Consider the following 12,383-nt stretch of genomic DNA (forward strand, 5'->3'; position numbering starts at 1 on the left):
AGACACTGTATCAATGGGTGCTTCCACACACTCTCCCGCCCAGATCTCACTTCTGAGCACAAGCAGAGGGCTGAGCACACACGCCACACACACACATCTCACACACTCCACACTCCTCCACACTTTTTTTTTCTTCTTTTTTTTTCCTCCTGATTATTCTATCACGGTAGAGTTTGTTTAAGACCCCATTAGAATCAAAAGGGCGACAATCTTCTTAATCAAGCCTAATTTATTAAAACATCAGCCGGTGCTATTAACATTAACAGGATGAGGCAGGAAGGCAGACAGCAGGAGGCTGTGCGAGAGGAAGAGAGGCAGAGAGAAACAAAGAGGTGGAAAAAAAGAATATGACCAGAAAATGAAGCATGAAAGATGAAGTAAAATCCAAGAGTAAACATGTCTCTATTTTTTTCCCCATGTTGGAGCTGATGCTTTACTGCTGCTGTGTTGTTACACTGCATTTCCCATAGATCACTCTGCTCTGTTAATCAAATATAACTATCACACAGGCAGGCAGTTTTGTAGTTCTGGGCTTGAGGTAATTTATGTTTTTTCCCCTTTTTTGGTTTGAGCAACCCGGGAGACTTCAAAAAAAGTCTTAGTGTACTCCTTAAATTTTGCATTTGTGCCAAATGATAACATCATGTTAATAATTTGAGTGAACAGGGAAATCTGAAAAATGAATGTCATAATATCTTAGTATTGCATATGTCCCCCTTTTGCTTTAATGACAGCACACACTCAAGCTGGCAAGGACTCCACAAGTTTGTGTAAAACCTGCTGAATCCTGTTATCCCAGCGTGATTTGATGGCTTTCTACAAGGGTACTTGTCATGTCACAGAATGCTGGGCATCCTCAGTTTTCATGTGCCGTCATACAAATCCAGTGGAGTTGAAGTCAGGTTACTGTGGGGCAAAGTCCACGACAGTCGGGACTCCTCTGCCTTATTTGCTCTTCATGTAGTTCTTGCAAAGCTTTGAGGTGTGCACAAACTTGTGGAGCTCTTTTCACTCAAACGATGAAGCTTTCATTACACATCTACTGAAAGAATTAAATTCCTAAAAAAAAATAAGTATTTCGACAAGTAGTCTCACACTTTTTGACCCCACTGTATAAAAAGCCTACACACACCCAGCACATTTAAATTTGACAGTGTTTCTCTGCGCAAGTTAGATTATTAGTGAGATTAGCTGCAAACAGTTACAAAAATGGAAGAAATGTGGAAGGTTAATGTCATGAAGTTTAATCACACATTTGGCAAGGACGTGTTGTTTGTAAAGACATTATTTTCAATTCAGTCTCATTTTGGGGCATGTTACAAAACCGTTAACCCTTCTTTAAGGTTCAAGGTTTTATTTCTTTTACTTACATTGCAGTATTGCACAATGGAATGCAATTGCAGCCCCCTCCACTCTACGAACACAGAAAGACATTGCTATAGTTGGAAATGAGGGTAGTTCAAAAAGGTAGTGGTACAGTGTTGTTAAAAAAAAAACAACATCACAGACATTTATAAGACAAAGCAGAATTGGACAATAGGCTGCAGTAAGCACTAAATCATTAAAAGGCTCACCATTAATATGCCCTTGGCACCAGTCAGTCTTTCTGGGGTCAAAAAGCCAAAACCCATTTTGCATTTACAATAAACATCATACCATTGTGTTACATTGTATCGGTCACAGTTGACTATAAATGTGTGTTTGATCAGTAAGAAAAATCATAACATTTTCTTCAAACATTCATTTTACAAGAGACATTCTTCAATTGCAGTCACATTTGACATGGTATATGGACTTAATGTTCCAAAGTCTTAATGTTGACCTTTTACAAGAAAGAGAATGAAGTCAATTTTGAGATATACAGTTTTGGATCAATTCTTTCTTGGCAGGACGACACACACAGGTAGCAAGGATACTTGAGCCAACTTGATTTATCGCTGTCAAACCTTTGCCAAAAGTTGCCTTACCATGCACAGAATGATGATGTGTCCTAGCAGAGCAGACAAGGTTTTGAAAAAGCATATATATATATTAAATTAACACTCATGCCTACCAACCTTTTCTTCTGTGAACACAAAACAGTGTGTGTTTATGAAATGATTGAACCAAAACATGCACATTCAGATCTATTCATTTAGACAAAAAGATAGTCACCAATCAAGCACCGTGCTCCAATCTTCTTGACATAAAGCACTGCTCATATTTTTTATTTGAACTCCTTTTCACCACACTCTCACAAGAAACAGAGTTGTTGGATCACCAGGAAAGATAACTAGTAAAACAATTTCTCTACAAGATTCTCGTTGAACACTCAACCAGCCACCTTAAAGGCTCTTCCCACTAAGTACTAATGCTCCTGATGTGTATTGACGTACACTGTTGACAAGTCAATTCAATTTAGCTTAGGAAAATGGTTAGCGTTTTTATTAGGTTAATTAGCTGGCCCCCTGCGGGATGAGCAGGATAAGAGATGAATTCACAGCTCTCCTGTAATGGCCATCACAGACAGAGTATCATACGCTGACACATCAAACAGAGACACAGTGCCAATTCTCCACCAATTTCAGATTTAACAACCGCTCATGATGTCTTCATGGTTATCTGAAGTCATGAAGTTTGAAATCAAGGTGCTGCAATGATAGTCAACAAAAGACGCCGTGCCCTCAGGATGACTCTCAGGCACGGCTGTCATTCCACTGCTGTGTGAGAATGGCTGAGCATAGAAATGACTTTGGTACTTTGGTTAGGAAGTGCTGTATCGCAGGTCTGCACCTTGCATCTTTGCATGGCAGCTTATCATTGTATGAATGTGTGTGCGAATGGTTAAATGTGACAAGTGTTGTAAAGCGTTTTGAGTAGTCGGTAAACAGAAAGCGCTATATAAATGCAAGTGCAAGTCCTGTGTCAGAACATTCCTGCCTGGAAGCTCCCCAGGACGAACCAAAGTGTGATTCGCTGGCCGCTGAGCAGCAGCTGAGAGTTCACAAGTTTCACTTGGCACATGCAGGTCCAGCCTGGTCTGAGGATCAAACATGCAATGTGCCAATCACATGTCCACCTCTCCAACCCAAAGACTTTTTTGTTTCTCAGACACCAAGTGTTGCAACTCGGACACATCTTAAATGATGAACCCAGGGTTGTAGGGTGTTTTGGGTCGCTGATCATCAGACACACTCTCCTGGGCGACCGAGTTAGGGGTGCTCAGTCCTTGACTTGTGTCCAAGCAGCGCGCAACACTATGTATTACCCCTCTTGATCCACAGCCACCTTGGTGCTTTTTCCGCAGCATCGATGATATTTATGGTAGCTTTTCACTCCACATTATTATGATGAACTCAGTAAACATCACCTGCTTGACATCAGCATTTTAGTATTGTCCATGTAAGGATTTTAGAATGCTGATGTAGCCTTGAGTGCTGTCTCAAGTAGTCCCTAGCATGACCGTAGAGTCCTCCTAGTCTCTAATCTCTCCTACGTACACCACATTAATGGAAGTGAGGGAAAAAGTTGGGGAGAGCTTGACCATCATATCCAGCACACTCAGCTATGAGTACACTTTATGTTTACCTGTTTGGATCCATCAGCGACATGTACACATAAACATTACAATGAAGTCCTTCTGATCGAGTCACAGGCTTCCAGTGGAACAAAAACACCAAAAGCACTCCAGCTGTCAGACTCATGCACACTTGAACATGACACAAGCACAATGCAGATGCAGATGCAGATGTCAACACTGGAAAAAAAGAGAATGACATCGCTCCTCTTATTAGTGTACAGCCTCAAATGAAAACCTTGCAGCTGACATGCACAATGTACACACACAAACATAACCCCTGTTGAGTGCACACAGACACAGCCGCACACAGCGGCGCACAGTGGGGACTGTGGACAGGCGGTGCAGGGTTCCCTTGCCGAAAGCCTTATTGATTGGGATAAAGGTCTTTTGATGAGGCAGATTGCTCATCAGGCTGGAACGACATGCTTCTAAGATGTGACGCCTTTTCAGACCAGCCCAGGGGCTCATCGACCAAAGCATGGCCATCCTATCTGTGTATGTGTGTGTGCATTTATGTGTGTTTGTCTGTCTGTCTTTAGTGATCACACTTAAGACGAGGCGGCATTGATTGGAGTTAGGCCCATCTGGGTCACACCGGCCCCACCCTGACATGTCCTCTGTTGGGGGAAGGACGTGACTGGTGTTGGGCCACAGCCTCGACACACAACATACAAATGTGAAAATGCAATTAACGGCTACTAAAAAGATATTTCATTCGGGGTAAGGTGCAATGTATGATTGCAAAATATGTTAAGTTTCCCCTTTACTACTGAGTTTATGGTAGAAATGTTCAATAAGGGATAGGTCTGACAACTGGCTCACGTGCCTACGGCCAATCCCAAAACACCCCTTCTCCCTACCATTTAGCTCTGATTTGAGAAATGCGCAGTCCATGTCTCTTTACATAAGCACTAACAATGACAGCTGATTATGTATGAGGGTCGTGAAGGGTTGTCCCATTTCATTGGAACATTTTGGTATTTATCTTTTCAACTGTTATTAAAAGACTCTGACAGAGCGTAACAAACACTGTCAACCAAGACACGTAGGATGTATGCATATAGTGGATCCTGGATGATCTCGTGTTTATTTTAATGTTAATAGACCCATAGAAATGAAACCAGGCTTGTGTTTTTTTTTTCTGTTTAACCTAATTATCATCTTGTATACACAAATACAACAAATCAGAGCCTTCGGAGCCTCATGAATTTGTATTCTTTATTATTATTCATTATCAATAGGTAAAATGATAATTATTTATGAAAGTAATGCAATTATAAAATAACTGATTTAAGTTTTGTTGAACATGTGAATTGTGAAAGAGAATAAACCCAACAGAGAATAGTCACCTCTCTGCAGTTTCACACAGGTCAACAGACCTTGTTTTAGTTCTATGGCCCTTGACTTTCCTGTTTTCAACCACTCTCATGACCTTGTTCCCAGTCCCATCAGACAGCTGTGAAACCCCGCTGTACACCACCAGCTCAGCACTAAACAGCAGACAAACACAGACACTAGCTGATGGACACAGTGGAACTAAAGAGACAGATGTTTTTTTCTCTTGAGACCAAAAAGAGAAAAATAAAAAAAAGGCGAAAACATTGGACTTTGATCTGTCAGCATATTAATGTAGCCATATCAACTGTATAAGTAATGATACTGTGAGATGGTTGGAATGTTTTGGGGGAGAAAAGTGGACAAAAAATAATGTAAAGTTGTTGCGATAAGGCCTTTTATCACTGCTAAAAGAGGAACGAAGCACCACAACACTGATCACTTATGGAACAGCTTGACATATACACAACTTAACGAAAGTGATGCCCTGCAGAAGTTTTCAAAAAATGCATCCATATAATTCAACTTTTTGACTGTCATTACTCAAGCGTCTCTACATCCTGCTGACATTTTTGTCAAGGTTTTCTTACCGCCTGTGCACATCCCTTGTTCCTTTTGTCAGGTGGTAAGGTAAAAACAGTGTGAGACTATCGGCTCACCCGCATGGACAGATCAGATACGAGGATGTTCTTTTTTTGACTTTTGGGGGTGGTGGGGTCATAAGTCGTCCAAGGGAACGCGATGATGGAAGGAGTGGACTCTATCCATCAGTTCCCTTTTTTAGCATTGCTGAGATACGGGCGCTTAATAATTGATTAGAATTGATTTTAACCCAGCCCTGACCTGAGCCAGGATGGACAGGCAGTGCCGTCCAAGCATGAATGTGTGTGTGTGTGTGTGTGTGTGTATTTGTGCCTGCGTGTTTTGTGTTTCCACATGCGTGTGAGCGGTGCATTTACAGTAAACCCCAGCAAGAAGATGCAGCGCGTGTCGTGGCAGGAGAAAAGAGGGCAGTGTGCTCATCTTTAAAAGCTCCAGACGTGTTCCCAGGATTAAATATTTAGGCAGACGAAGCCTTGACCTCCATGTGCTTGCAGAGACTCCTGGTTCCCATTGATTTCTGACAAGACAACTGGGACGCCATTACAACAAAATGCACTATAGCGAGCTGCACATACCCTCTGACACTCTCGCCAGCTTAACACCGCCCACCCTCCAAACCAACCTTCATTGGCCACCATGCGTGTGTTTGAGTATGTGTGTTTGTGTGTGTGTGTGTGTGTGTATCCAACTCAAGGTCTTCTTTTCGACATACAGGCTTTCACCAGGACTGTTGACCAGTGAAACTAAGTGCTGGTAAGCTATCTGGAGCCGTTTTATTCTTTTTTTTTTTCCAAACGCACACACACACACACACACACACACACACACACACACACACACACACACACACACACACCATTATATGTGTGAGCTCCAGTCACATACCCGACTACAGGGAGATCAGCGACGGGCAGCGGCGGCGGCGCTCGGAGGGAGTACATCAGTATTCTTCCACCTGAGACGGAGACAAAGACAGATTAAGAGCCAGTTACTGAAAGGGATCAAGTTTATATTGTGCTTAATCCCTTGCATTTAACTAGGCTTTAACACATAAGGTATTCAAATAAAAGTGACAGTATCGTGAAATATAGGATCCTAAGTGCTGAAGTGATTACACCTTCTGTTTAACACTTTTTCTTCAGTGCAGTCTTTTTTTTTCATTTGACTTTATTACTTGACAAAAGGTAATCAGAAAAGTTCAGGTGGTGGTGAAAAATGTTTCCATTCTTGCTTTTAGTGAAAAAAATAAATAAATAAAAAATCACATCACAATCTGTATTGTAAATGTGGAAAAAAACTGGATAAATACTAAAATGTCAGGCCAATGCTTCAGCGATTTTCAAACCTACCGTTCCACCCAATTCTACTGTGGTTTTTGCCAGACACAGGCACTTCAGTGAATAATAATTTCCTCTCAGCGGGGTTTCCCTGTTGAAAGGTTCCAAATTACTGTAAATGCATTATTGCTTGTTTCTTGCAAACTCATGCATGTGTACAGTGAACAAACAAGGTCCGTCTAAGAGAGCCAGCGGTCCCTAATCCACTGAGTCAGATTCATTATATATTTCATGTTAACCTTTGTTTTCTCCTCCAAATAATTTTGGCTAACCAGGGAGTTTGTTTAAAACCTGTTTAATCATCTGGCCAGTTGTTGTTTCTTGGCTGTCTGACAAGTTTTATAGCATTGTTGCCAGATCTCAGCAATTACACTGGTGGCTTCTGTCTTATCATAACTGAACCACTGGACAAAGGTATGACAATAAAACCCAAGCTGTAATCAACATTGCAATAAGTACCTAATTTCCTAAGAAATAATGTAAGTGTTAGCTATGTGTGTGTGACACTGTACCTACACATGAGAAACCACAGGCAAAACATTCTGAGCTCAACTACGGCGTCCATTAGTGTGTGCACGGTGTGTGTGTGTGTGTGTGTGTGTGTGTGTGTGTGTGTCTGTGCCTGTGCATACCACATTTAGGCCATAATCTGTGCCCTGTACAAAAGGTTAATCACAGCGTGGATTGGAGAGACAGTTGATGCGCCGGAGAACAGTGTGTTCTGTCTGTCTGTCTGACAATGACAGTGACACAAATAACAACAAGAGCATTTTAATCCCACCCCACCACACTTCCTGCCCTGCCCTGAGACTTAACCCGGTTGGGTCATTCCATGCACATTATTAAATAGTTGAGCCCTTTTTACATTTTGGTGCTGTGGTGTAGTGCAGTGCAGTGATGCTGTCTGCCTGTCAGCATCACTGACTACCTTTTTAATTCTTTGTGACCTACTGACCTTTTTTTTAATGGCTTGATGGGGCCGAAATTCCCTAAATGCACAAGAATTATCAAAACCTAATATCCACTCATGAAAGACACACAAGCCACCTCCTTCTTGAAGACTGATGGAAAGACATGAACATGCCAACAGCCTTTACTTCAGTGCACGTCATAGCATTGCGCCTGAAAAGGCAAGTAAGTGTGTTACGTTTGCTTCACAGCCATGCCGAGCCAGAGACCATAAACACCCACAAAAGCCAGATGTTAGCAGTTCTTGGTGTATTTTTTCAGTCAGTGTGAAATGGGTAACAGGCTCTAGTTCTATCAAAAAGTTGCTCCTATCAGGTGACATCAGATCATCACAGGAGTTCCACAAGGTCCCATCCTGAGCCCACTTCTCCTTTCTATCTCAATGATGCCATACACTCGCATGGCGTCTCCTACCACTGCTCCTTGTTGCTTTGGTCATAAGCATCTGCAAAATCTTGTGCCCAGGTGTATTTAATAACAGTGTTTCATTAACTGCTAGAGAGGTAAATGTGTCAGTTAATCCTGATATTGATTTAAGGTGACATCGCCCATCCCAAGGCCCTGGTTCATGATTCACAACTCGCTTACACTCAATTTGTTTACACTCATCAGTATCTCAAATATTAACATTTTGGAACAGCTCTTAATCATATAAACGTGTAAAATATAATAGCAGTAATTAAAACATCTCATAATGATATTGAAGTCATTTAAACCAAGCCAAAGACAACTGAGCTTTGGAATGAACGATCATATTTTCAACTCAACTCATGACACCATCCTGACCAAAGCAGAAGAGTTGTTTTCAGCCGGAGCACTAACAATCCTCCAACTTTTATTTTCTCTTTCACCTCGCAGCATCAATTCCTCAGTCTTCCCCTCTCCTCCCTCTCTCACTCTCTGGGCCTCCTGCAGCTCACATTCCCTGGACTAATCTCCCCCGGTTCAATGTTGTTCAATTAGATTCCAGTTGACATGCATTGGAAGTAGGCAGTCCTCCTCGTAATTCAGCCCTCTTTATAGCCAATCTATTTTTTAATAAAGGTTCAGAGGAAAACATTAAAGTATTGATCTTTATTTATCGACCTCGGCCCAAAGCATAGTTAAAGCTGACACAAATCAATCAAAATAAATTTAAAATGATGATAGCACATAGGAGGAGCCTGGCCGCCTGTTTCGGGGAGTAATTAGGGGGCTAGGCAGAGGGAACCCAAGGCAATAAGAGTAACAGTACTACACGTACATACACACACACACACACACACACACACACGCATACACAGCCACAGAGTGAGCTGCAGAACTGTTTAGCAGACTGCAGATTAGAAATTTGTTTTGTATTAAATGAGACGACTAAGAGGCAAGGTTAATGAAAGGGCATGGCACTTTGGGGCCATAGTAATCCACTGAAACCCTCTCCTCACTGAATCTAATGTGCAGCCCATGCACACACACACACACACACACACACACACACACACACACACACACACACACACACATATAACCCTGTGAGGCAGCCTCGGGGACATCCTCTGCTTAGCAAAAACAATGGGTATTAATTTTAAAAAGTGAGTGAGAAATGGCTGGTTGATGGTGTGTGTGTGTGTGTGTGTGTTTGGGGGGGGACAGAGTCAACTAGCCCCAAGTGCATTAACTGATTTTAATCTGCCTGATGATGTCCACCGAGCAGAGAGGTCACAAAGTGTGTCGGCGTACCCGAGGGACTTAGCGGTGCGTACAGAGGAACAGCAGGGCATTCTGGGACGATCCACAAACTGGCCTTTTTCCTCTACTGCCCTCTCTTGCGCAGACAAGCCTGCCCCAGTTTCTGCAGAATCAGAATCCTCAAAATATAGATAGTGAAAAGGGGGTGTTTTTTTCAGAGGTGACAGGCTGAATGGTATTTTAATGCAGCAGCACTGCTCACCAAGCGCACATCGAGGTCACCCGAGAAACGGCTTTAATCACTAAAGGTAGTAAAAGGATGGTTAAGATGATTTTGACTTTTACAACTTCTACTGTGGTGTCTGTTTAAGTGTTTCTCTCCGCAACACAGGGCTGACATCTTCTGTATTTTTAGATGATATCTCTCAGTTTGGGAGATTTCACATTGGTACAACCTGCCAAACTCCCAGCATGGAATTTTCCCTTCAGTTTATCTGTTTATTACCCTTTCAGAAATTATTTGGCGACTGTAAAACAAAAAAAAAAACAACAACAGCAACAGCATTACAACAATTAAAGTAGTCAATACAACACCCAAGCAGCATTTTTTCTTTTTGAAAGGTTGTGTAGAGCTCTGCGGTGAACCAACCCTTCATGACGAACACCTTCACTTGTTCTCACATCAAACTCTCATCTCATCCTGCTTCTTTTACTTCACATCGTCTTCCTTTCTTCCGCAAAAATCCTTCAGTGTTCTCCGCCAAAGGGAAACAACCGGCAAGCCAGCCCTTTTTCAGCCTGGGCGAGATATTAATGGGTTTACAAGGACCTTCCCGTTCTAATTATGTCGAGCAAGTGCTGTCTCTTACTGGGCCATGGCTCCCCGGGGAGAACACAAATCTACCAGGCAAGCAAAACTCGCCTACTTTTGACAAAACACTCAACACGCGAGGATACAAATAACGCTGGCCATCCTTCATTACCACCGCTGCGACGTCGCCGGCGAGATTAATATCGCCGCCCAGCGTCGCCACCCCAAATTTAACCTGAAAAATACCCGACTTTGGCATTTAGACAACGGCTATTAGTGAGGGGAGGGTTGTCGAGAGGCAGCAAGGAGGCAGAGCTTGTAAGAGAATTCCAAATACTGTAAGTACAATTAAACTGACTTGATGTAACCTTTGTGGAAGCTGAAGTATTGAACATGTTCGCGAAAGTTTCCTCACCGCGCTGACATTTGAACAGCGACGCTGATCTCAGAAACTCCAAAATGATTGGAAGGCAGGCTCTGATTCAGGCCCTGCTTACAGAAACCTGAATGTAGAAATGAAATGTCATATTCATAATTGTTTTCTCATTAATGCACCATCACTTGAAGCTTAGACTCATTGTGCTTTTGTTGCCTTAGATTAAGCCTCTTATATCTACAGTGGGAGGGATATCAAGATGGAAGATAATGCATCGAACACAAAATTAAACTGACTTGTGTTGATTGTCCGTTTTCAAGCCATGACTCGAACAATGAAGTTGCAAAGTTACGTCACAACAGTGTTTCTCAACCATTTTTGATTGATGACAGTTCTATACAATGTTATTAATTAGACAATGTTGTTATCATAAGACCCGGACTTCTAATAAACCAGAGTTATCATTCCTAACGCTTTCAGTCCTGCTGAGGCCCTAAATAAAAGTTTGATCAAAGTTGGAACGGGAGGACGTTAAGTGGTGCAGCGTGTTCTGAGTGTGTCCACTTTGCCAACAGTCAACCATCATTGAAATGCAGCTCTGAGGACCAAATGACATCACCTCCATACCTTATGCAAATAATCCAGTAGGATCCATTACACAGCAAGAGAGATAAGTGCGTCCAGAGCGGAGCAAGGCCCACTCACACTCACCACTAACCTCTTGTACAGTATATTTTCACTCACACGCACGCATACACCGGGTAGCACATTAGGTATAAGTTTGCTCACACACACACACACACACACACACACACACACACACACACACACACACACACAGAGAGGGAGACAAACACGCTTAGCTCTCCCCCTCTAATACAGAAATAAGACACTTGACACTGCAGTGATGGCAGTGACACTGTGGATGGTGGAGGTGATGGAGTATAAAGTAGTTCCAGAAAAAAAGCGGTAGAGCGAAAGAGGGACAGGTTAGCATTAAGCTAACTCTGACTTCATTTGCACTTAAAGGTTGTATTTACATCCAGCAACAGGAACATAGCAATACACTTCAGACAAAGCTGGTACATGTCCTTCACCAAAACGTTTCATTTATGCTAAGTATGATGGAATATATCAGCAGAAGTCAAGTTGAAGTAAGAAATATGGGAAGACCCCATGTGTGTATACCAAAGCGTACTAAGATGCTTTGTGTTGGTGACAGAAGTTGTGTGACTGCAGAAAGGTCGTTGTTGCGTTAGCTTTTTACCTCTGCCGATTTCATTTATGTTCGAAAATCATTTGAGTGGCGTCGAAGTATCATAAACTTTTAAAATCAAATCCAATTGAAAAATCCCACCGACTGTTTTGCTAGGGAACTGGGCCAATGCTAACGTCCAGTTTAGCCTACAGTGATAGGTCTTCCCTACAGCGTTCTGTTAACACGAACAGTTACCGGCTGCCCTTTGGCTCATGAGCGACCTTCCTACAAAAAATCTTGTGCAAGTGTGCGATTTCAGGTGGAAGATAAACATTTTGCAACAGGCTCGTAAAAGAAAACAGATATGATGGGAGCCTTCAAGCACGTCCAGCGTATTCATCGGATCTTGCTCAGAACTTGCTTTGTTCTGGAACACTGGGGAAACGACAGGGGCACACACACAGCAGGACAGAGGGCAGGGAGCACAAAGTTTAATCCCAGCTGACACAGAAGATGTAGAAGGAGAC

At 42.4% G+C, this 12,383-nt stretch overlaps 1 protein-coding gene across 10 annotated transcripts in view; it reads right to left on the minus strand.

Moving 5' to 3' along the window:
• Nucleotides 1–12,383, minus strand: part of LOC119033256 — a 165,359-nt gene that overhangs the window by 52,848 nt on the left and 100,128 nt on the right. For all 10 annotated transcript variants that reach the window (XR_005079208.1, XR_005079206.1, XR_005079207.1 and 7 more), the window contains one exon: nt 6,383–6,452. Coding sequence is in view for 4 of the 10 variants with exons in the window: in XM_037123116.1 (XP_036979011.1) it covers nt 6,383–6,452 (70 nt within the window). In the remaining 6 variants the exon portion in view is untranslated. The remainder of the gene's footprint in view (nt 1–6,382; nt 6,453–12,383) is intronic.

The sequence above is a fragment of the Acanthopagrus latus genome, chromosome 15, assembly GCF_904848185.1.
Source record: "Acanthopagrus latus isolate v.2019 chromosome 15, fAcaLat1.1, whole genome shotgun sequence".
Taxonomy (NCBI): Eukaryota; Metazoa; Chordata; class Actinopteri; order Spariformes; family Sparidae; genus Acanthopagrus; species Acanthopagrus latus.